This window comes from Gallus gallus, chromosome 11, assembly GCF_016699485.2.
Source record: "Gallus gallus isolate bGalGal1 chromosome 11, bGalGal1.mat.broiler.GRCg7b, whole genome shotgun sequence".
In the NCBI taxonomy this organism is placed as follows: domain Eukaryota; kingdom Metazoa; phylum Chordata; class Aves; order Galliformes; family Phasianidae; genus Gallus; species Gallus gallus.
This window is the reverse complement of record NC_052542.1, coordinates 10,605,872-10,631,272: the sequence shown is the minus strand read 5'-3', so window position 1 is coordinate 10,631,272 and position 25,401 is coordinate 10,605,872. Positions and strand designations below refer to the sequence as shown.

At 40.9% G+C, this 25,401-nt stretch overlaps 1 protein-coding gene across 1 annotated transcript; it reads right to left on the bottom strand.

The window, feature by feature from the left end:
- Positions 1 to 66: 66 nt before the first annotated feature.
- On the bottom strand, positions 67 to 20,929 carry GPI (glucose-6-phosphate isomerase). The gene is made up of 18 exons (NM_001006128.2): positions 20,759 to 20,929; positions 16,949 to 17,039; positions 16,023 to 16,091; positions 13,355 to 13,474; positions 12,043 to 12,126; positions 11,811 to 11,957; positions 10,049 to 10,120; positions 9,017 to 9,061; positions 8,177 to 8,230; positions 7,145 to 7,205; positions 5,449 to 5,492; positions 5,075 to 5,227; positions 4,589 to 4,718; positions 4,153 to 4,229; positions 2,685 to 2,813; positions 2,045 to 2,120; positions 1,895 to 1,961; positions 67 to 504 (listed from the first exon to the last, which is right to left on the bottom strand). The coding sequence occupies exons 1-18, from the start codon at positions 20,875 to 20,877 to the stop codon at positions 381 to 383; spliced, it is 1,662 nt and encodes a 553-aa protein (NP_001006128.2). The 5' UTR covers positions 20,878 to 20,929; the 3' UTR covers positions 67 to 380.
- Between the last annotated feature and the right edge of the window lie 4,472 nt (positions 20,930 to 25,401).

The window sequence follows — 25,401 nt, the reverse complement described above, 5'->3', positions numbered from 1 at the left end:
ACACACAGTAAGGCAAGCATTACTAGGTCTGCACCTAGGATTTAAAGATACAGAATGAAGAACTTCTACTCATCCATCATATCTTTTATTTTCTAATATCACTGTGATCATCTTTAAGGAAGCTGACGGATAAGAAGTGAGGAACGTACCAACTGCACTTTACAGATTAACAACCAAAAAAATAGAAAGCACCTATAGAATCTCTGGGTTTCACAAAACTAGTTTTCATTTATAACACTTGACACAACGAGGTCAACTGCAACAAGTGAAGAAGCTACATCAGTAAAGTGCTATTTTTGTTAGAAGTGGCTAAAAAGCACAACTACAACAGACTCGAGTATTCGGTGGTTGGATTGTCGATGTCCTCAGGAACTTTCACTTCAGGCTCTGTGTTTTTTGATGAAACTGATGAGCCCATTTGTTGAGCTATCATGAGATGTCACGGGAGCATCTGACTCCAACTCTGGCTCAATTTTCTTGGCAAGCTGTTTTCCAAGCTCAACTCTGCATTTATAAAAACAGGAGAAATGGAGAGGAAAAACAATTAGTGCTAACAATATAAAGCATGTTAAAAGATGTGCCAGTAGAGAGTAACATAACAGTGGAAAAAGTCAGTGTTCATGAGTTCATGAACAAATGATCTAACCAAGTGCCATTCACAAACAGCTGAAGTTCTCACAAGTACAGCTGCCTAGCTGAACAGACAGCTCAAGTTACAAGATACTTAGGGAGAAAGCTTTGTTTTGCACTCTCTACTGTTTTCCCCTTCAGTACTCATTTATATTATGCAGCCAGCTCCAAAGCAGAAGGTATTCACCTTGCTCCTGTTCAGTATTCAACACATCACTCAAAACACTGATTTGAAGCACTAAGACAATAAACAGCTGAGATTTGGGACTGAAAGCTTTCTTCAGCACTACAGAGGACTATCCTGATGAGAAAAGAAACAAGAAACTAACTGCTCCAAGAAACGAAACTGGTTCTACAGCATACTTTGTTTGCCCTCCCCACATTCTCTATTTAGTTTAGATTCTATTCTAGATTTTTCTAATACTGTTGAAAAAGCTCTTTTTATTTATACCTCACTCTCAATTTCAGATTCTACAGCAGATACTTGCAGCTTTTATTAAAGTTTCCAGTTTCTACTACATTTAAAGTAAAAAAAACTACTGTGATAACACAGCTCTAAAACACATGTAAAGAATAACTTCTATCCTTCAGTTTTTGTGAAGAAGCAAGTTTGCTCTGAAGGCCTAGAATAGTTCTTCCAAACAACTCATCACAGCATAGACAAGTTTCAATTGAAAAATCCTATTCATTTCCCAAGCATGTTTTCCTGAGTGAACTTTCCATAAAATGTTGTGCAGTTATTATTACTAGAATTAAAGATAGCATCCTATTTGTTTCTGAAGTCTTCCTTTTTTAAAAAAAAGGAAAGAAATCAAAGTAACTCCTCATAAAGCAGCTGTTCATGGAGCTCTTCCATGAACCTCAGAGACAGGTGCAGCCCACAGCAGGTATAGGGCTCCAATGCAAGAACATTCTTGGTAGATGGCCTCATCTAACTCCAATGTATGAAAAATTAAAAGGTGGTCACTGTTTGACTAGCAAATGCCATTCAAGATGCCTATTAAGTGTAAATTCTTGTCCCCCCTATTAAAAGGGACATTTCCCCCTCTGCTTATCAGAGTATCAACTCAGCCTACTCAAGGATCTTCTTGTTATTACTGTATCTTTTCTGCATTCAGAGTTGGTTACTTATTTAATCTAAAAAGCAAAGGTCCCCAAACTGAAGCTGTACTTTCCACTATTTTTCATCATCTTCTCTAAGGCATGACACATTAGGAAATATGACAGTTAATAAATATACAAGAAACAGATCAAGAAAACTTACCCCCACTGATCATAGCTGTTAATATCCCAGACAACCCCCTGAACAAATATCTTGTGCTCATACATGGCTATAAAAAAGAACAACACTTGATCAATAACCTTATCATGAAGTCTTAAAAAGCATTCACAGTCTTAAGACCCATTTACTTACCAATGATTGCTCCCAAAGTGAATGGGTTGAGTTTTGTAAACATGATGGAATTGGTTGGGCGATTACCCTCAAAGACCTTTCAAAAACAAGAGGTACATTACAGTACAGTGCATTGCAGTGAGTTTCTGATGCAAGTTCCACATTTTTCCTGCAGCCCACATAAAATTATTTGCACTAACAGCAAATACAGAATCACAGAGTCCTGAAAGCTTTGAAGGCTAACTGCCTCAATCACAAAGCTGTATTTTTATACTCAGCACTTTTTCCCTGATGTTTATTAAAAGCAATGGCAAAATGGTATCTCCAAGCACTGCTACTACCACTACAGCTCTGGAAAGTGGCAGAACACAAACCTAGGGGCACTGGAGAGACAGCTCTTCCCCCCCCCCCCCCCCCCCCAAAATGCCTCAAAAGACTTCCAGTCATTATGTTTAATGGTAGTACCATTTACAGACTGCCCTACTACACCAGACAACCTTTAATACCACTTTCACCACTGTCAAGACAGTGGCACTTGATAGCCACCTGAGGGCATGGCCCCCATTACCAAGCTCCATCAAGCAGCTTAACACCACAAATCCCTCACCACAGCAGTACTGCTAATCAGAAGGAAACTGAAAAAGTGACAGAGCCTGCTTACCTTATGGGGAAGAAGCTTCTCCAGAGCATCTCCACTCAGTCCAGCTGCTTGCAGTTCCTTACGAGCTTCATCAGCAGTCTTTCCCTTCATCAAGGCCTCAGTCTGAGCAAGGAAGTTGGCCAAAAGGATCTAGAAAGTAAAGATAAATACATGAACTCAAGTTATTATTTCCTAAGATAGAAAAGTGATTCTCAGTGCCTGAATCCAGACAGATGTACTCTAGTAACATGTCATATTTTTAAACACTATGGCAGTAAAGTGTGCTAATTTTGTGTATTGCTCCTGCCCATTGCTTTTTACCTCAGTCCTATTGATTACTATTTCAACAGTGCATGCATGTAAAAACATCCAGGTTTGTTTTGAGAAATCCTGTCCCTGTTGGAATAGACAGCAAACGTCCCAGTGTGAGCAAAGGCAGTTGTATTTTGTATGTCTCTTTCACAATGCCTATCCTTTGTGGAAAAGCAAAGTCAGACAACTATTATGTTTTTACTCTATGAAGGATAACTCTCACAGTACACCAATACAATAGAAGTTTAAGATACTATAGAATCGCTCATGTTGGAAAAGACCTTAAAGATCACCGAGTCCAACCATGACCTAACCATACTACCTTAACAACTCTCTGCTAAATCATGTCCCTGAACTCCACAGCCAAATGGTTTTTAAGCACATACTATTCCTTGCCTAATGTTCAATTGCAAGTTGATAGGCGGCTTTTTCCTATCAGCTATAGTGAAAAATAAACATTGTATCTATGAGAAATAGTAGAAAACATTTCCTTCTTCACAAAGCCATCTTGTAAGTGGCATAGTTTGTATTACAAATAAAGAAAGCTGCTGGTACAGAACCCAAACAACATTTTTAACCTGAAATCACCACAATACTGAAGTTTAGATGACAAAACATGCTTTTTCTGAACTATGCAGCAGGTGATAAACCTGAACACCTGTTTCCACATACAAAACAAATAGTTCAACACTGTTCCTTGAAAATCCTTAATTCAGTAACTAAAACAGATTTTAAAGATCTGCACAGGAGGTTACAACCCTAAGCATGCTGGTAGAAAGAACTGCAACGGCATCTCTGAGGAAACTTTCACCAGTTCTGATAATATGCTTCCTCCTACTCTGCAAAGAGTTACACTTCAAATTTCTACAAGGAAGCTTATCTCCACAAGCCTAGTTTATTAACTCCTCCCAGCCTCAACAGGCAACACTGTTGCCTCAGTAACACTCAACAGGCAACAACTGCCTCAGTAACTGACCCTACTGTTCTTAAAAAACAAGAATGCCTCTGACAAGTAACTATAATTCATGTTTTTTTCAAATCTGTTACAACTATTCATGGAGCCTGCATGTATGGTTTTCAAAGGGACATGTATAAATCAGGTGCACTGCAATACTGGATAAGCTTCAACGCCCTCAGTGACAAGAAAATATGAGCGTTCTGATAAAGATTTAATTACCTTGTGATGCAAACCATTTCTGACAGGATGCTGAGTCTGTACTGGGATCATGAAGTCACAGGGAATCATGCGTGTTCCTGCAAGAAAAGCCATGTTAAGAGCCTTGCATTAGAAGAAAATTTAAAACACTAAAATTATCACTTCATGTTGAGTTATTGGTAGACTCAGCCACTCCAAAGATCTCCTACATCATGTAGGAGGAGGGGGAAATAACAGTACAGCCCAGTAGCTTCAGTTTTAGTTGGCTCTCCGCATTCTAGCAAAGAGACCTACATCTTATGGCCTTCTAAACCACTAATTAAGAGCACAGCAGTAGTGTCACACAAGCCTAGACAGAAGCCCAAGCCTAGCTTCTAAACTAGCGTCATTCTGTAGACTCTTACAGCTTTGTAGCCAGAATTAATTCCAAAACAAAGTAGTGAATAGTCTGTTTTACCCTGATGAATGAGTTGGTAAAATGCATGCTGCCCATTGGTGCCAGGCTCTCCCCACACAATAGGACCAGTATTGTAGTCCACACGAGATCCTTTCTTGGTAATGTATTTGCCATTAGATTCCATGTCACCCTAAAAGGAAAGAGTACTATTATCTTTCTCACAGAACCATACACTATCAGTACAAACTTACATACATACTTTGACTCTAAGAGCTGCTCATTTACAGAAATATCATAAATATACATAGCTGCTTAATTTAAGGACACAAACTTAACTGACATCTACGGAAAAAACAAATATCTAAAGTACTTGAACAAAATGGATGATAGCTATCCTCACACAACTTTACATCCCCGAATACATGAATTTATGTAGTTGCAATTTTAACCTAGAAACATACATTCAGGTTCTAGAACCAGGTCAGAAACATATCTTTAATTCTTTATCCTTGCTTTTTGAAACCTTCTGCTCCAGTTGAAGGTTACCTGCTGGAAGTAGGCAGCAAAGCGGTGCATATATTGGTCATAGGGCAGAAGTGCATGGGTTTCACATCCGTAGCAGTTTATATACCACACTCCCAGCATGGCCAAGAGAACAGGCACATTCTTCTCCAGTGGAGCAGTATGGAAGTGTTTATCCTATTAAACAAACAAAGAATTACATTTTCCTTACAGCAATTGTCAAACCTCCTAAATATTTAAGCATTTTGGTTTTTTAACTGCTGTTTTGATCCAGAGAGCTCCCAAAGCAGCATCATTTTACAAGCAGTGTGAGAGCACAGGGAGATGAACTTCGAAAGGCAGGCAGTTTCTAGTTACTATGCTAAGGAACAAATTTGTAATAGGTAGCCCACACTCACCATCCAGTGGCCTCCAGCAAGCAGGCTCTCAAAGTTGTCAAAACCTAATGATTGAAAAAAGAGTCAGTCTGAACTTACAGCTTAGATGTCATCTTTCTGGTATAGACAAGCCTGGAACTGATTGAGATTATTTTGTATGCAGAAAGGCTCCCAACCACTAATTCAGTTTAAAGTTATACTCTGACTTCTGAAATTTGCACCCCAGATGTATTAGTTATGATTAAGGCAAGGATCTCAGTGCAAGACCAACTTCAGGAAGCATACTTTACAAACTTCACCTAAACTCTGTTCAGGCAGAATAGGTAACTGAAAGGAAAACAATGCAATTGACATGTTTTAGTCAAGGCTACTGTTTCCAGTTTCCCCACTTACTGTTACAGTGGAAAAGCTTGTCCAAAGTAAAATAGGTCAATAAAACAGGAATTTCTGCATTGGGTTTGCAGATGCACACCTGTAGTAAGGTCTTTTTAAAAAGATTTTTAAAGAGAAAAGTTGCTCTTCCTTCTTTGTTCTCGTAAGAGAAACTGTTGATTGTTCGCTCTGTAAATCAGGAATTTAACCAGCACATATTTTCACTAATGAATTATATTAATATTCTTCCTCACAGGAAGCCAGAAACCATGACTGTCGTATGGAAAAAAAAACCTATGAGATTGTGGTGTTTGACAACCAAAGCAGGAGCTCTACCTATGGTCAGGGGGCAGCTCTGGCAGATGAAGGATGTAAGATCAAGCAGCACAGACAGACTGGCACATCAGCAGTCAGCACCGTATCTGTCTGACAGCACAGATGAACAATTTATTGCAGACAAAACAGTAAGTGCCTGACATTTATTTTGCTGTTCAAGTATGCTCTTCCCACATGTGACAACTCCCGTTCACATCAATCCAAGAATTCTACAATTTGTTTTTCTTTTGATGTCATTCTAAGGATATTCTAGCTTTCACTGATAACTTTACGGTCTCAGAATAATTATTGGAAAAGAATCATGAAGGAAGAGACACCAGGATGTAGAACAGCCTGTTCATCAAGAAAAAGCACTTCCCAGAGTTCTTTCACACACACTCTGTACTTGCCACCTTCATTTAAGATATGCAAAGACACCAATGGTGCCTTAGAGCACTAAGATAGGTGAGGATCAATTTATGATGACTCTTAAAGGGTCATCTCTGTTTGCTTCACAACCCACTGCAGATAGACTATGGAGTCTAGTGGTATACGAACGCTGTTTTTAAGAGAGAGTAGTGGAGCAAGTAGTATATGATGGGAGAAAGAATTGTCTCCACTCTACACAGCTCTCATGCAGAATTTCAGACAATTTTTTTGACGCACTGAAGTGTATATGCTGTCACAAACTCGATACTCTATTCTTAATTAGTTTAGTCAAATCAGTTACAAGATTTAGTTTTCAGGACTGATAGGGCTTTACAAAGCCAAGCACTTTTGGCTATGCAGGCAACTAAAGAGATAATCTGACCATTTCTACCTACATATGAGCAATTCCAAGATGACATTTAATAGTACTTCTGACATTTCCTTTGCATTTGGTCATTTCAGCATAAACATTCGCCAATTTACAGAAGAGATTGGGTAAAACAGTCTGTCCCAAGTTTCATTCACAATCCAGTACTGTTCAGTTATTCTACAAGTACACTCCCCAAACAGATTCTTATTAGTTAATCACAGGAATACCTACCAATATGAAGGGCGATGGAGAGACCAATGGCTGACCACAGGGAATAGCGACCACCAACCCACTGAAAACAAAAGAGTGGTTTACAGAGGAGAAGCACAAGGCTTTGAAATTCAAACGTATTCAAACTACTACAGAATAGCAGCAGGTTTGGACTATTTTCAGCAAGATATTGTTTTTGTTGACAACCCAGTACACATCACATGGCATTGTCAAGGGGACCTTATAGCAGCCCTTTAAGAAATACTTAAGTATGTATTTCTTTGAGGATGTAAAGTTTCCTAACTGCTCTAGAAACTATAATTTACATTATACCTGCTGAAGCAGTTCCCTTCAGAATGTCTGCAGTTCACTTTGAAATACAAGCTTTAAATTCAGTATTAACTGTTCTCCTACCACTTGTGCTCTGTAAGTACCATCTGTTTCAGCAAGGTTTTGACATTATCTAGGGAAAGGTAACACACTAGGTAAGTTCTAAACTGCATCTATAAGATCTAGTTTGTCAGGCACAGTCAGTGAGACAAACCAAACTGGTTTGAAGCAGAAGGGTCAAGGCTTGATGCACTATACTTAAAATATGCATGTGCTATAAAATATCACAGGAGTTAGACTCCTGTTTCTACTGTTTGACCTTTACAGGCGTAGATTATATACAGTAGACCCCAACGGTCAAATGTCACAGCTTATAATAACTAGGAACAAGGTAATACTTCTATCTCCTATTACCCAGCAGATGATTAGTCAGCCAAGAACATAGAAGGCTCTTCTTCAGACCTCTAAACCATTCTGTTAAAATCCTGTTGTCAAAGACAAGACTATTCTACTTGTTAGGCATGCTCTTAATTTGTTTCAGTCATGACTTTTCACATGTATTCTTTTAACTGAAACAAATACTGTTTTGGGACAATTTCTTTTTTTTTGTTTATTTTTGGTCAGTTACATCTAGTCAAGATTTTCTTAAATCAATTATTTTAATAGAGATTCTAACTGTAATGGATATTCTAACTACTGCACAACATTAAGACTTCTACTTACATCCCAGAACTCAAACATGTTCTCAGTGTCAATTCCAAACTCTTTAACTTTAGGCTAGAATAAAAAAGTATGGAAGGTTAAAACATTCTTAAAATTGTTCACGTCCAGCAAATATGAAGCACAAGTTTGGTGCCTATTAAATACACAATTGCCCAATTACACCTATTTTAAAAATACATCAGTTCCATCACTAATATAAAACCTACTTACATTTCCAAATACTACTATCACCATTCAGCAGTTCTGAATGCTAAGGCATATGCTCCTTACATGAGAAGAACAATATAGTTAAGACTGACACTGTCTACATTTGAAGTGCCTAGAGCGGAAAAAAAGAACTTCACACCAGATTACTTAACCTCTCACTTACTGCAGAGTCTAATTGCTGCATCTCTTTCCAACTCAGTCCCCCCCCCCCACGAAATGCCACATCAGTGCACATCACACTCACTGCATGTAACATTCACACAAGTTACCCGCATCACTTCAGCAAATATCTGAAGGAGTTTAAAAGTACCATTTGCTTATAGAGAAACTGCACACGTGCATACTTCAGAAGGAACAGGTACCCCTCTTAATAACAGAAAGCTCTTATACTTGAAATATCTATCATTGCAGATTTACAAAGCTCTAGAAGAAAAAGTACATCTACAGTGGTGCTACAGTTCAGCATTCTGGAAGTGTTCGAATTATTTTCAGTAGAATAAATGCATTATTTCAATAGGAAGTCTAACAAAACACTATTACTTGAATTCCAATAAAAGCTTGCTTACTTGATTGTACAAGGAGACTACCTTAAAGGTACACAGAAGAAAGTCTAAATAAGGTTGTTATACTTACACCATTGGTAGACAAGGCAACGAAGTGCTTGGCCACAGCTGAAGGCTTAATAAAAAATGAAGACCATTAGATCAGGAATGCTAATTTCCATTTCTTGTTACAAAACCAATTTGCTACTATTTCACATGTAAGAAAAAATAGTTTACTATCATCAGTTATTTTCGCATTTATCAACTTCAAGTCATATTCACTGTAAGACTTGGCAGCACACCCATCCAAATAAAGTGTGCTCTGACAGTGTTCTCATGAAGATGTCTCACTGGAAGTAGAGGTTACTTGGAGTAGCATACCATTTTCTTCCAAGTACATAGTCAGCCTGCATCACTAATGCCACTTCCAAACACTTCAACTTTGTTGTACCCCTCCCTGTGAGGGAGGAAAGACCAAGTACAGCTGCAACTACTGATAAACCTCAAGCTAGAGATTTAGACTTTGGTCTTTCAGTGACTGTTCTGGCAAACTTCTATAATGAGAAACTTAAAAGTCCAGTTTTCAACTTAAGTACAGCTGTTCTGACTAGAAAATATTGAAGATCATATTAATTACCTGAGCAAGCAGTATTTGCTTCTTTCTTTTAAAGGTTAGAAACAGGAAGGAGTAAGTTAAATACAAGATTTCTATTCAAAGCACAGCCATCTGCTATACAATCTCTGTATACTACTTCAACCATAATTTCTAGTTTTGAACAACTTGTCAAGAATTGTAAGATAATGACATCCAGGCACCATATTCTTTGATTTCCGTGCCAGAGGTACCACCAAACCATTAACCAGCTCTAAGGCAGATACTATAATTTTATTTAAAAGCAGGATTTGGGAGGAAAAAACAACACAACTTGTCTTATTGCTTCGGTCAAACAGCTCGTCACTAACCATGATGCACTTCAACATTTTGTACAGCATTTGCTAAGCTATGCAGCTTATGTTTGGGCAGTTACTGGCCCTGCTCCAAAGCATGCTTAAAATGACTAGGGAGAAACTGTGCAACAGGAATCAGTTGCATTCTGTTATGTAACCCAAGCATTACACTTACATCCTTAGCAGCATGTAGGAACCACTCTTTGGCCGTTACTGCATTGGTGATAGTTTCTTGGGTGGTGAATGTCTGAGAACCAGAAAAATGAAGACATTTTATACTTAAAATTGAAACAATTTCAGGTTGCTAAAACATCATTTACAATTAATGTGTTGTAGTTATCTGGAATTGAGGCTTATAATACAGCTGTTACCACACTACAGACAAAAAAAGCAAGCTTATCAAACCAATTTATCATTTGGCTGGAACTGGAATCACTACTCCCCATTTCCTTCCCTCCCTAGAAGCGGTGCGCAAACCTGAAAACTGAAGTTTTCTATCTTAGGTTTTCACTAAATATAAAGTCTTATCACTCAATTAAAAAGGAAATAATTGAGCTTCAAAACAGGACAATTCACCTGGACTGTCCCCTTGATCTTTAATTCCTTCTCTTCCATGAAGCAGCGCTCATTTCTGCTAAAAGTATTTTGCTGATTAAACATTTTCCTGCTTCATGAAGTGTGCGAAGAAGTTCAGTCATGCAGATCTGCAAGGATCTGCAACCATTCTGAGGAACTCAACCATCAAAATCTTCCTTCAAGAGTGAACGCTACAACCTACTCTCATCTATCTCCAGACGTATTTCATTATGAAACACAAGCCTGTTACAGCAAACAAAAAAATGCCATTCACCCTCTTCCAAAGATATTTAATTATCCAAGTACAGCTTGGCAAACAGAAACTGAAGTGTTACTCTTAATCTGACAGTCTAAGGCTTTGAACCATGATGTCTGAACTCAATTATTCAAAACTGACCATTAGCATTACTTTGTGAAGTTCTTTTATTACTCCATAAGTTGCTCTGCCACAGTATTGCCAAGATAAGATAATGAGCACCAGAGTAGAACACAGCCAGCATTACACACATTCATTTATTGCTGATTCTGTCCTCAACGGTAAGGGCCTACTGTGCTTCAGAAGTGAAACAACACAAGTTATGTAATAAAGAATTCAGTTTCCTCTGATAAGGAGGAAAGCAGTATGTCCTAGTCTGCATTTCTCAGACAATGATGGCAGCTAGTAATTAAGCATAAAGTTAAAGAATAAGCTTGCTAACAAGCTGAGACTTAAGAAGGCAGCTATTACATTTGTACTAAAAAAATGAAGTGTCATCTTAAACTACCATCAGCTTGTCTTTGCTTGTTCATGAAGCAAGAAGCTTAGTATTTATAGTGCCCAAGGAAGCCAGCATTTATGTTATTTAAGGTAGTCGTAAAAGATCTTCTAAAACAGAATGAAGATTCCCAAACTACATTAATGTGAAAAATCAGTGAAAAAACAAAACACAGTACTACTGACCAATTAACACTGCACTTCGTAATAAGCAATATGAAAGACCAGATGCAGAATTAAGAAATGTGATGAAATATTGAATTTTGAATTTAACGTGAGATGACACACCCCACCCACAGCAAGGTACAGCAAAGCAAATTTTTGAGAACATAAATTTCTGTTGACTGAGAAAAATTCAATACAACATGAAATTGCTCATGCATTACTTGTGTAGGCTGGCTGGATCATTTTCAGTGCTTGAGTACTGTGCCCCTGAATACGTCAGCAGCAGTACGAGCTTTAATTCCAAGTTTAGGAAGAATCAGAACAGGAGTTTTTAGAAATAAGTATCTGTAGAGTGAACTAATTTAGATCTTCCTGTGGAAGAATCTGTTTTGACTGAATCCTTCATCACTTGAAAAAGTCATAACAGCAACATTAGACATACCTTTGATGCAATGATGAAGAGTGTGGTTTCTGGGTGGAGCTCAGCCAGGGTTTTGGCTATATGAGTACCATCAATGTTAGATACAAACCAAACACGTGGACCTCCCTTGGAATATGGTTTCAAGGCTTCAGTTACCATCAGAGGCCCCTACAGAGAAGCAACATTTAGGCTGTTTTAATTGCATATATGTACACACAAAAAAAGATGAGAAAGATACAAGTCAGGAGCTTACCAAGTCAGAGCCACCAATCCCAATATTGACCACATCAGTGATAGCTTTTCCAGTGTAGCCTTTCCATTCACCACTACGGACTTTCTAAAGGGGGGGGGGGGGGGGGGGTGGGGGGGAAGAACACAGTAAGTATTTTATGCTATTTATATGTTGAAGTTAACAATTCTAACACTGAAAGCAGGCTGTGTTTTCAAGTACTACTGTAGAGAATCTCCTAAGACAACTCAGTTTTGGCCTTCTTCAAAGCAAGTGTTAACTAAGTGCATAGTTAGTTATAACAGTTAGTTATAACAGTTAGAAGTTTAACGTACATATTTAAAACAAACTGCAAAATTAAATCTTGCCTTCCTGAATGTGAACTATTATGGCACTTACAACAAGTGAGTATAAAAGCAAAATAAGTCAAGCTAAAAATGAAAAAAATCTTAGGTATTGAATTATTTGCATGAGATGTTTGACTCAAGTTTTGTTGCGTTTTTTTTTTTTAATGTGTTCTTAATTAGCAAAATCACTTCTAATAGAAGTGGAAAACTATCATTAATAAAGCCTTGGAGGTAACACTTATGGGCAAGCTAAGCATTTGAAAAGCTTCTCTACTGCATATTTATGTACATTTTGCATTGAAATTTCTGGAGTTTAGCTTTGAAGCATATGGATTTCTCTGCCCTATTCTTGTTGGTTTTTAACAGTTGTTGAGTCCCAACAAGAAAAAAAATACAATCAGTAAGCAATATCAAAACACTGCACTAGTTTCTGTCCATCATGTACCATCCATGCATTAACTCCTACTCAAATCCCTAAAGGATTCTTTTCAGTATCATGTACACTTCTATGTGAACTCCCCCATTCTAAAGTATTGTTTCTACAACAATTTAAGCTGTTGATTATGCTGATAGTTGATCTCCTTCTCTGCAGATGTTTTTAAGCGAAAGCTGTTTTACTCCTGCAAATACAGAACCATTTTTAGTAAGCACCATGACATGCCTCTAAACGATGTTGCCATGGTTTTTAAATTCCATCTGCCTAGGTGAATCAACTCAAACAGGGATCTTTGTTCATCTTTCTAAAGATGCTGCTTAAGATTTATTTTAAATCTGCATTGGAAGTGATATTCCGACTAGTGAATTACAGCAAAGTAAGTCATACTTAGAACAACTATAATTCCACATTTGAATCAGTAACATTAGAAACCTGCACAAAGAAGCAGAGAACAGACTGTGAATCTGCCTACAACCAGCACTTGACAATAAGCATATAAGGGAACATGACTGATTATAGTATATAAGTAGTAAGTTATGGAGGCACATGATACCTGGCAGAAGTGTTTCATTTTGTCCAACACTTTGTTTACTTCTGGAACAACATCTTTCCCATCTACAAGTATTGGGGTATTGGAACGATTTCTCAGAGCAATGTGAAGCACAGCTCGGTTCTGAAATGAGGAAAAAAAAGGTATAAGTCAGAAGTAACTACAAAGTGTCCCATCCAGAAGGTAGTACAATCTTTAACACCATCAAAAACTCTTCAGATTAACTCAGATTGGCAGCAGTCATTTGTGTGTATGTGTAATTGTAATACTAAATCACAGCCTGAACCAGTAATGGAGCACCTGGTGGGAAGGGAGGGCCAACCCAGGGAAGCTCAGTGCATGCAATGCACCTGAGTGACTGAAAGGGGTGAAGCCAGGATCCACCTCTTCCCAGCCTTCATTTAAGGGTTGGCAGTGGAGGTCTCTCTCTGGACATCCCTGCCTACCTGAGGCCTTCCAAAGGTAAGCAGCTCTTTTCCTTCATTTCTGTGGCTGCTGCATTTGGGCACATTCTCATTTGCTGTAGCCAGAGACTTTGCCACGCTGCTATTAACATCCCATTATAGCATTACAGTATATATACACACACCACCAGCTATCTAATCACCCTCACTTCACAGAATCAGTGCAGAGGGCTCACAATCTCACCAAGTAAACAAATAGGTTATTGTAACTACTTTAAGGAGAGCACTCAAGATCCCTTACAAAGCATTGAGTATTTGAGGCTCAGAATTCAGCAATATTCAAGACCTCAGTAACACACTTCTTTCAGTCCTACAAAGGAGAAGTTTTTCTATTAATAATGATACTAATAAAATAAAACAGTCCATTTCTCTGATATTTTCTGTTATCCAGGAGTCCTTTCCATACACAGAGACAAATATGTATTATTTTTCATCAAATGCTGAGATACAGTAACTACGTTATTCTGTCCACAGGCCACAATTAAGGTTCCTTGAATATCCTGCACAGCAGCAGTTGGTATCCATGGGGAAAAAACCCTCCTATTAGCAAAGAATTAGCATAGCAATATGCATGCTGCCACAAGTCAAAACACTGAAATCTGACCTCTGACTTGCCTGTTCAGGAGCTTATGGTTTTAATCCAGAGCAAAGGAGCTGTAGTCAATACCAATGAATAAATTAAATAATTTGTCTCCTGTTTCATTGTTCCTCATTAAAATGAGAGGCACAGAGACAAAGACCACACCAATAATATACTCTACCAAGTTATCATTTAAATACAAAATACTCATTCAAAAAAAACATTGAGTTTGTGGTTTCAATTGTTAATAATGAAGATGCATGTGCTTAAATCTGGAGCAAACAGGTTTGTTGTGGTGGAATGGTATTACTTGGTGAATACTGTCATTATCTAGCTGAACAGATTTTTCTTCATCAAGACAAGTACCGGCACTCAAACTACTGTCTACTGTTATACAAAAATACTTCCCAGATTTTGGTAGGAAGTAAAGTATGCCCTCATAACTAGTGGTCACATATGTGCTACCTTGTAATGGACTGTCTTTGCAGCATATCAGGCTACAAGTTCTAACCCATCAGGACAAACACCTGGCAATACCATGCTTGAGTGCGCTATAAAGAATTTCCACCTAAGGACCAATCAAGCAGTCAATGCCTGCAGCACCAAACACAGGCATGTCTTAAATACTTACACTAAATATCTAAAGAATGCCCTAAACCAGAATAAAAGTAGTGGACAAGTCAGTTCTTGCACTCTTCTGTCTGGCTGCTCTAGGTTTATTCCATCATGCTATTTGACAGCAATTCGTTTAAGGCCCCATCAACATTCCACAACATCCACATGTTCATATTCCATAACCAAATCAATTTGTTATTCTACATTAATAGAAAGTGATTTACACCAAATTTAATTCCAAGTCAAACTCTGACCAGAAATGGTAAGTAGTCTGAAAACGAAAAAGACCCAAGTCATCACGTAGTTTACTGTTAATCACCATATTCAGACAGTATTGAAGTAGGGAGCTAGCAGCTGGAACCAGTCATCATATAGTGTAACAATGTGCTCAAGTGCTACAAGGGAAAGTACATCCTTATGTCAAGTCTTCAACCACCAAATTTACTTTCTGGTAAACAGTGAAGAATAACTCTAACCCTAACATTCAGCCAACCAAGCCAAAGGAAACACTTAGTTCTGCAAGTTTGCCTCAAACGTACTTCAAGGCAGGCAAACTAATATTGGATATATATCCTACAAGAAATAGGATTCCATCCGACTTTTAGTTTTAGAAGAAAAGGTGCAGTTCTATCCTCTGTATGTTCATGTGGAGATTTAAACATCATTATAACTCTCAGACCTACAGATAGGAATATTACCAGTTTTCATGAAATAGGTGGCTAATTTTTCAAGAGTTTATAGTCTCTACTGGTAGAAGTACCCAAAACTAAGCAGCTTCAGTAACCCAGAGCAGAAAGCCTTACATAACCTTATTCACATTTTCTTCTGTCTTTGTCAGAGCTGTGGAAATTTCTCACATAAGTAATGAACAAACGTTACAACCACCTTCAGCATTTCAAAGTAGCAATTACAGCAAGTTTTCCAAAGACTCATCTCTTACAAAGATGCCTGAACATCCACAATTACACACGCACAACTGAGGGGAAAGAACCATGGACAGAAATAGCCTTACCTCAGTGAAGTTGATCTTCTCTCCACTGAACATTCGTTCTCTGGCACTTTCCACACCCCTTGACTTCGCCTGAGTAATGTAAAAATAGATTCCTCTTAAAAATAGCAAGAAGTCGACACGTACTGCAAAGGTCCAGCTAACAGAAAGGAGAGCAAGCATTTACCACAAGACAGCCAAAGAGACTGTCAGATGAAAGACTCACCATATGCCACTTGAAAAAACAGATTCTCTCATTTTAAAGCAACTATTTTTATGCATGCTATTTATTCCCTTCAGAGGATATATAGCAACGTACAAGAGATAAAGATGCAGTGAGTAGACTTAGCTTCATCTTGTCAGACTGCTACAAGATCCATTTATGATAGTTTGTAACAGTTTAAATATTTTTTAAGAACAATTAGAACAGTAGCAGAAGTAGCTTTGCTGTTTTAAAACTGTATCCTACTTGGTGTGGCTGAAGCAATACTTAAGGAAGGGCTGTAATTATGCACAGCAAGCTGAAGTTATGACAAAAACTTCTTAAAATACCTCCAACTACAAAAGAAATATTAAAACTACAACTACATGATGTATGAAACAATATTTCAGTTGCAGGACTACAAGTCATCAGCTTTTCTTACAATTTCATATTAACCCCTTATTTTACTGCAGACTTCAGTAACAGTATGAGACACCAACCGGTCTGCTCCAGAGAACAGGCCTTTTCAGTGAGCTCAATAGAGACCTGGGCACTGAAAAATGGCCTAACTACATGTGGCCAAAGGATAATGCAAGACTTCCAACAACGCCTATTAAGACTTACTAATGATCTTGAACTTGGAATCAAATTCAGAGCTAAATAAGTATAAACAACACTGGAGTGGTCAGTTACAGGTAAGAGTTATCTTTTTTAGAACATTGTATTAACAAAATATTGTTTGTATTACCAGTTCAATCAGCATTTTCATCACTTCTTCTGTAACCAGGTTCTTCGAGTAGTCCAGTAAGATATCCCCATGATCAGTATTCAGAGTCAGGCTATCAAAACAAATGCTTCAGTTAATTGCACATTTATGAAGAATTTTCAGCAAGACAATGACAACTCTACAAGTTCAGTAACTTGAGCTCTAGTTGGTCTAAGTTAGTAAAGAGGACCTGAGAGACCAACTGGCCCCATAAATTCTGTAAGATGATTTACCAGACAGTACATCATTGAAACAGCAATCATCAGTTAAAAACAAGTTAAGTTATTGTGTCCATTTTCTGCCTGTAAAAACACAAACACAATGGAGTATATTTAATACATAGCTGCATAATCACATTGTCTTTACCAAGCCACTAGCCTTCTCCAACAAATAGGTTTTTTTCCTAATACACGATAGGTAAAGAGCTTATCACAATCTTCTGTTGCTAAGAAAACCAAACTGCTTTCAGTTACATACAGGTCATTTCAACAAATCCAGACACACTTTTTCCTATGGTGACATGAGAAGAGTTACTTCCACATCTATACAACTTCACAGAGAGAAGTTATCTGCCAAGCACAATGCAGAATTATATCCTGTTTGTGCAGTGCACAGCCTCACTTTGCTCACAGCCTCAGTGGATTCTCCATATGATTTTACCAACCCTTATCCAAGAGCTATACACAAGGATTTCAGAAGACAAACACCTCAGGTTTACATCTGAGTTAAAACAGTAAGACAGTACTCTGTTAGAAGTCAACTAAGCCCTTTTGTATTCACTAACATCATATCCAAATGAGAATTTATACAGCTCCCCTATTGTCCTTTACTCTTTTCTACCAATTTCTTTGCACTAATTAACAACCTAATGAATAAACATTTACTCTGAACTCACACATCTAAGTCACTTGGAAGCTTCAGGCAAAAGCACAGCAAGTAACTTCTCCTAAGTTACTCACACTTCTGCTCCACATGCTTGACCATAGGAAATTGCACGTATCTAAACTGATAGTATTTCTGCTCTGCTTTTTCTTTCCCAATATTGAGGCCCCATAACATTCACTGTTATCTCAGTGCTATCTGGGCTAGGAACTTCACAGGAGGAAACACGGCATAGTTGCTATTCCAAAGAGATATGACGGAGCAGGCAATGATCTGGACAGGAACAGTGGGATGGATGGAATTTACAATAATAATCAGCAAGGCCTGGACACCTTGCTGGTTTCAATAACTTAAAAGAAAAATTCTGGAAGAAACTGTAGCCAGATGGCATCCCAAGACATTATGCAAGAAGCAGCAGCAATGGCTACCAGTGAACACAACAGATCTAACTCCCCACTTCCCACGCATGAGGCACAACACAGGCACACATCCTAATCTCACCCTGAACTCTTGAACCAGGAGTTCCACCCTTTCTTTAAACAGAAGCACAAAACCCTTCAGCTCAGCTGCATTCTGCTACACTATCCATTCTGCAATGCGGCATCTGATGGGAGCGCTACCCATGTGGAACACCACTTGTCACGTAAGCCACATCCACACCTAAGTGATGCAGCCTGTCACTGGAAAGCAGAAGGCTCACCATTCCTACACACCTTACATCCCATCAGCACACAAAGCCCAAGGTGTGCCCCACAGGTCCAACCACACAGCACTGGGAAAAGGACATGTGAGTTTTCACAAGTGGAGACAATACAGAAGGAAAGGAGGGTCTATACCACATAGGACACAGTCAGTGAGTGTTAACACTTTTAAATGGGTGTAATTTTCTTTTCCCCTCAGAAGAGAGTCAATGACTTCATGCTCGTTCTCAGAAGAACTGACTGCCTTCATAAAGAACAATTTCACAGAGGAAGAGGTGCGAATTACAGAGGGCCTTTGGGAAGCCCCCCTAGGCCCAGCTCTCAGCAGATGCCAGCCATGGGCCAGGTCTGCAGGATGGAAGCAGGGCAGGGATCAGTGACAACTGTGCAAGCTGATCTGCCCAACTAAACCTGGCTGTCTGTTCAGCACTTTTATTTGCTCCCATGAAGTTCTCCTGGCAGTGTGTGGTGCATGGATTTATCATAAAAAGGAGACCAAAATCACTAAGTGAAATAAACCAATCTCAGAATACCACAACTGTTTCTTCTCCTCACACTCTGCTTAAACAAACACAAAGTTGGAGAGCTATGTGAGACAGGTGGCCTTCATAAAGAGCATTTCATAAGAAAACTACAAATCAGATGACCGCATTCAGGGGGCGCACACTGACTGCTTCCAGTGCAGAGTTGCACATGAACATGTGCATGCTTAAAGCATCACCTGCCCAATAACTTTCAGTTAATGGCACACAGTTGCAGCATAACATCTGAAGTCTACAACGCAGTCACAAGAAATTCAATACAGACTATCTGAAATCAAGACCAGATTTTATAGTTAAAGTAGCTTAATAGGTGACAGCTAATAAGACTAAACTTCAGTGTTGTAAGCAGCACCTCAGGTATATCTTAGGATTTACTCAGCCAGCCTGCTTCAGCACTCCTTTGTCCTATGGATATCAGGAAAGCTTCGGAATGCATGGAAGGTATGGAAAGCTCACAAGCAGAACATTTCCTACTGAAAAGAGACTTAACTAAGAGATTATTAGAACTGCTCTTCTCACAGTTAAGCAACATCCTGTTACAAGAGCCAGATAAAGTCAGCGGTCCAACAACACAGCACACCTTTTTCATCCCTGCAAAACGGCCATGTGGAATTTAACACATGGCGTTTCATTACTGTTTAAGTAGCACTTTATTAGCTCAAGAAAGAAGTCACTTGACCGGGGATGCTGTAGGAAGCATCAACACATGCAACAAGTCCTGTCTCTGCATTTAAGAACAGAGGCTCGCTGTATCTGCACCGCCCGGGCTTACGTGGAACTGAGCACCAGCAGTGCGCCTCCACACACAGCCCCGCCTGACTGCTGGTACAGCCCAGCAGACCTTCCGTCAGCCTGCACAGCACCTACAACAGTAGCACCATTTTACGGACTGGAGACACTAAAGGCTCTCACACTGCTCCCACGTCTTACTTCCTTCAGGGAAAAAAAAAAAAAAGCCTTGCAAGGTGCTGGCGACTACGTGGGCTGCAGGAGTTGAGGCAAGCAGGGCCGCTTCGGGGCGGGGGCCGGCTCTGCCCTAACCCCGGCAGCCGAGGGCACTGAGGCGGCTCCGGCCATCACCGCACTCATCTTATCGCGGCGCTTATCATGACTAAGCACGCGGCCGCGAGATGGCCGCCCCACAATGCCGCCGTGCGCGCCGCAGCCGGCGCTGTGCTGCCCGGCACGTACCCCGCTGCAAGGATGAGTCAAGGACGGGCACGCGCGGCCAACGCGCTCGGGGCCGCCGGAGGAGCCCCCCCCACCCCGCGCCATCCGCCGCAGCCCGGCCGGGGGACGCCGCAGGCTCAGGAGCGCGTGCCCGGCCCGCGAGCGGCCTCCGAGCGCTCGGCTCGGCCTGGGCCGGCGGCAGCCGCCTCTACGCCGCCCCCGGAGGGCCGCAGGGAGCGGCAGGGAGGCGAGCCTCCTCCAGCCCGGCCTTCCGCGCACGCCGCGGCTCCTCGCGGCCCCGCCAGGCCTCGGGGGGGAGGGGTGGCCGCCCCAGGAGGGTGCAGCTCCTCCGTTTACGGCCAGCCTTTCCCACAGCGCCCGCCGGAGCGCGCCGCAGGCCGGGAGCCCCACACGGCCCCGGACCTCGCACGCGGAAGAACCCGCAGCGGATCGCTCCGCTCGGCTACGGGAGGGCGGGCAGGGCTGCTTAACCTCACCTGAACTTATGGAAGCGGTCCTTGTCGGCCTCAAACAGCTGCCGCAGGACGAGTTTGGATGCGTTCGCCTTGTGCCACTCGAGCAGCTTCTTGAAATGGGGATCTGCGGACAGCGGCATGCCGGCGGCCGGGCGGGGATCGAGCAGACGTGCAACGGCGATCACGGAGAGTGAAGCAACCGCTGCCGCCCCGCCTTTATAGCAGCGAGCCCGGCCCCGCCCCGGCTCCTTCCCCTCTGAGATTCCCTCCCTGCCGCGCTGGGGTCGGAGCCGGGCCGGGGCTGCACGGAGCGCTGCGGTGTCTGTGAGCGGCTCCCGGGGCAGGCAGCGGTCCCGGTCACGCGGAGGTGCGCGCCGTTATAAATCTGCACGAGCCCGGAGCCGCCGTGTGGGGCTCCGCTGAGCTCCGCGGTTCGATTTTACCCCGGCCGGCCTGGTTTCAACCTGTCTGCGCGGTTCCGCGCGGCGCAGCTCGCCTGAGGGCTACCAGGGGCGGTGCCCTGTGAGGGCTCGGCACCCGGCCTATAAGGCAGCCGTAGCGCTCCGAGCCCCCAGCTGGCACCGAGGCGTCGAAATCCGCGAGCAGCTGAGCGCAGCATCTCCGGGCCGCAGCTTCAGACACGTCGGTGCCGCGCCTCGCCCCGGCCGTTACATAAGGGCTCGCCCTCCTGAGGGCAGGCCGGGGCGGGCGGCAGCTGCTCGGTGCTGTGAGCAGCGCGGCTGTGCGGCGCACAAAGGCGTGCGAAGGCGTATGTCAAATTCTGGAGATTATGCTCCTGGGGCTTAGGTGGATAAATCCCGGTGAAGTCATATTTTAAGCGCCTAAGCCCCTCCGTGGATCTGAGCCTAAATCAGAGTCACTGAGCGTGAACTTGGCACAGATTGCTGCAATCACAGCCCAAGCCTGCAGCAATAGAACCAACGTCTTTTTCCTCACTCAAAAAATATCCCGAACTGATCCTTAATTACATTAGCAAATGTGTACTTTGGTCACTGTGATAATAAACAGTAAAGGTCCTTCCCTGGATCAGAGCACGTTTGCATGTTTCTAGGGTTTGTTTTTTTTCAAACTTTAAATAACTGTTTAACAACCCAAAGACTTTTTTTTTTCAGCATAATAAATCTTAAACATTTCAAGTTTTCGGGGTTTGTTTTGTTTTGTTTTTGCATTTTAGAAAGCTCTGCTCATCCCTCCTGTCACAGCCAGGGCAGTGTTGGTTCCTCCACGCTGCCCAAGCACCGATCAGGGGCTGCGGTCCTCTGCGTATCTTCACATAGGGTACAAAAATGACAAGTAACAAATGGACTCTGATCCCACAAAGAAGCATACAAGTGCCCAATACATCTTTAAGAAGCCACTTGGGTCATCAGGTGCACTGCCATGTCAACTTAATACATTTTCCCTCCTTTTCAAAGTCTTTGGGATATAAACCACAATAACACCATACCCCTGTACATAGGCAGGCTATAACCCAGGATCTAAAGTTCTTTGGCCTAATAAATATCTCCCATTAGTCATAGGGAAAGAATAAACAACCTTTCAAAAATGTTACGGATAGATTTCATAGTGAGTCATGAAATACTCCTGACTCACCTGTACGACTTTTCTCCAGTAGGATTTCATTTGCCCCACCACATCCCTACCGAACCCAAGGATCCCTCACATGCATTTTCCACCAGCAGTAGTTACCCTGCTTCCATTCTCAGGGCATCCTTCACATCCTTTTACTGGCTAGTCTCAAACCAAAGTTCTGCCATTTGTACAGATTTACATTCACTTCTCTCACAGGTCCTCCCAGCAATCCTGTTCTTTTCATAAACAGCTACAAAATCTCCATTTTGCTTCCACTTTTCCTCTGTTATTACTTCAAATGTGTTGATTCCCCTATCCCTCCTTTCACTGTAAAACACTGGGAACATCGAAGTTGTAATTTCTTCTTAAAAATCAGAATTTAATCGCCTTGATGCCTGAACTGCTAAAATGTCTTCCCTGGTTCCTTTCTTAAATTTTAATTCATTACTATGGTTCTTTTTTTCTCACCTCATTTTTCCAATTCTTTTGCAACCTACCCAGTCACAGCACGGCTCTGTGGCTTTTTACTGCTCTGACATGCAGCAGACGTGAATCTTGTAATTGTTTGTGTCCCTGTTCCTGTTCAAATGAAGATAGAATTCCTTGTCCTTACTCTACTCAATTTTGTTTCTCCTTCTCTGACTTTTTTTTTTATCATGGTCCCTACACCATTTGAATTGTCTCCACATTCTTGAGATCTTAAATCTTGAAGATCTTCAGGTTCATCTGACCCAAAGCCAACGTTTGCTTCACATCCCAAATCTACTGCCATTCTCTTCATACTTTAATTTTATACATGCAAGAATGTATGAGTTCATATTAACTCTGGTTCACAAAACAGGCAATAACATCACAGTCTTGCTACTTAGTCTTGCTACTAATTCAACCTCCTAAAATGCTGATTTTGTTACCCGTAACTACAGTGCATGCTGTTCACATGCTGCAAATTCAACTTGCTTTCTTTTAAAATACTTGAAGATTTCAAAAGGCTGTTTCCTCTCATCTAATTAACCTAAACTTTCAACATTTGTATTCTCTTTTCTTGTATGTTTTCTGCTTCTTTGCAGCCAGCACTTCCTTACTTCCTGTCTTCTATCTCTAGGCCACAGGGTACTCGCTCCTCAGGAAGTTCTAGAGTTCAAATTATTCCTGCAGCACACTATGCAAATTTTATGACATACGAAAAAGATACCCAGGTCAAGGTCCTAATTTTAATCTCTAAAGACCACAGGATAGGGTTTGTAGCTGTTGCAGGAGTTGCTTGTCACTCCATAAGCTGTGTGACAGCTGACCACTATAGGGACAGTGAGGCCTTGTCTACACTGAAAAGATTTCATTGTAGACAGCAGGAGGAGGATTTGGACCTGGGAGGTTCAGAAGTTGAGACAGCTGTTTCTTTGACAGCTGCTAGCTGTCCTACCAATTTCCGTTAAGATTAATTCTAAGGCAACTAGATGGAAGCCATCATTTAGAACAAAGACAGAACCTTAGACTAATGAAAGATGGTGTGAACATAGTGACGCTTCAGCTCTTGCAAAATATCTGTCTGAAACATGTTCTCATTCCAGAAAGGCCAAAGGCTATCATAGCGAAGGATGACACCCTTTGGGACTAAGAAAGGGTATTTTAGTAAAGGATATTCTGTAAGTGATGGAGATCCATTTTCTGTCCTATAGGGTACAATGGTGAATTTACCATTTTACAAATGCCAGCCTCCATTAACAACAGCTGCACAATGACCTACTTATTAAGAAAGACAAGTGAAAATTCCATTCTGGAAGACAGCTGCATAGAAATTAATATTTCTAAATGAATGTGTAGAGCCTAAATACTTCTGCCTCCAGCAGTTATGCCAGAAAGGTTAAGTGGCATGTTTAATAGATAATCTCTATGATTAATTTATCAGAAAGAACCAAGTGGCTAATTTCCCTAATTGGAAATTTCCGGCATGCTAGGAATTTTTCATATATAATTCCATTCCCAGTTAAATCCAGTGTGCTAACTCGCTTTATTATATGAATGCAAACAAAAGTACAGCCTTGAATCTTATAAGGAAACAAAATATGTGAGCAGTAGCAGATAAAGTAGATTTTTCTGAGGACTGAATCTGGATTTTCAAATCAAATCCCAGGTTCCAAATAGGAAAAAAGGGCCAGACGTGCAGAGCGCTCCACAGCCATCAGGCTTTGTCAGTAGTGGAATAAACCTGATCCCACACTCCCTGCTGTGAATGAGGTGGAACAGCGCTCACTGACATCAGCAAAGAAACTCAAGGTGAGATTGAGTTTCAATCATTTTTAAGTACTCCTACTAGTGTAAAGTGTCCTACATTTTTAAGAACAGGAAGGTTGTCAGGGTGAGGTAACCTTTTTACTCAGACTGTGACAATCGGATACAGAATCTTCTTCAGGTTTGGCACAGAAAAAGCGAATTTCACTCTAAGGATAGACAGGAAGCAATTGCTCTAACTTTGCTAGGTTAACCAGTTAAACACTGAGAGATAGAGGGGTGCCAGTGTTTGGGGCAGAGGAGGACACTGGCATGGACAGAGGTAATTCAGCTCTTACACAGAACAGAGACCAGCGGTTGCACATTTCCTTTGGGCCATGAGGTAATACATGTGGAAAATTTCCATGTACTGTAAGGTGAATGTCTCCATTATATCCATGTTTGGTTTTTTTTTCCACTCTGCCTTTTTTTTTTTTTTTTTGGCTTGTTCTTTCAGAATACTTTTTAAGTCTTTCTTGACCACATGTGGTGATTACTTTGTTTAAAACTCCCACTGCCATCTCTTTCTGTTTTATTACTTGGTCATAGGAATTCATTCCTGTGTGCAGTAATTAGTTGCAGTAATTGTGCTGCTCATACAGCCTTTGTAAAGACTTTTGCTTCACTAGATAAAATACAAGATTTTGGAATATGCATGTTTAGGATGCATATTGATGGCTCCTGTGCAGAGCTGTCAGGTTCTGAATCCACTGCACAGATGCTTGGCACTTGTGAAACTCACTGCAGAACATCTCAGCTTGGCGGTGCTCAAAAACTGAACCTCTGTGCTTTTCTGAGGGTTT

Excerpts from the sequence above, each read along its gene's own strand:
- GPI (NM_001006128.2), bottom strand. The coding sequence starts at position 20,877 with ATGCCGCTGTCCGCAGATCCCCATTTCAAGAAGCTGCTCGAGTGGCAC. Across the intron at positions 12,127-13,354 it reads AAATGAAACACTTCTGCCAG|AAAGTCCGTAGTGGTGAATG; the intron begins GTATCATGTGCC and ends CCCCCCCTTTAG. Across the intron at positions 2,121-2,684 it reads AGAAGCTTCTTCCCCATAAG|GTCTTTGAGGGTAATCGCCC; the intron begins GTAAGCAGGCTC and ends TGTTTTTGAAAG.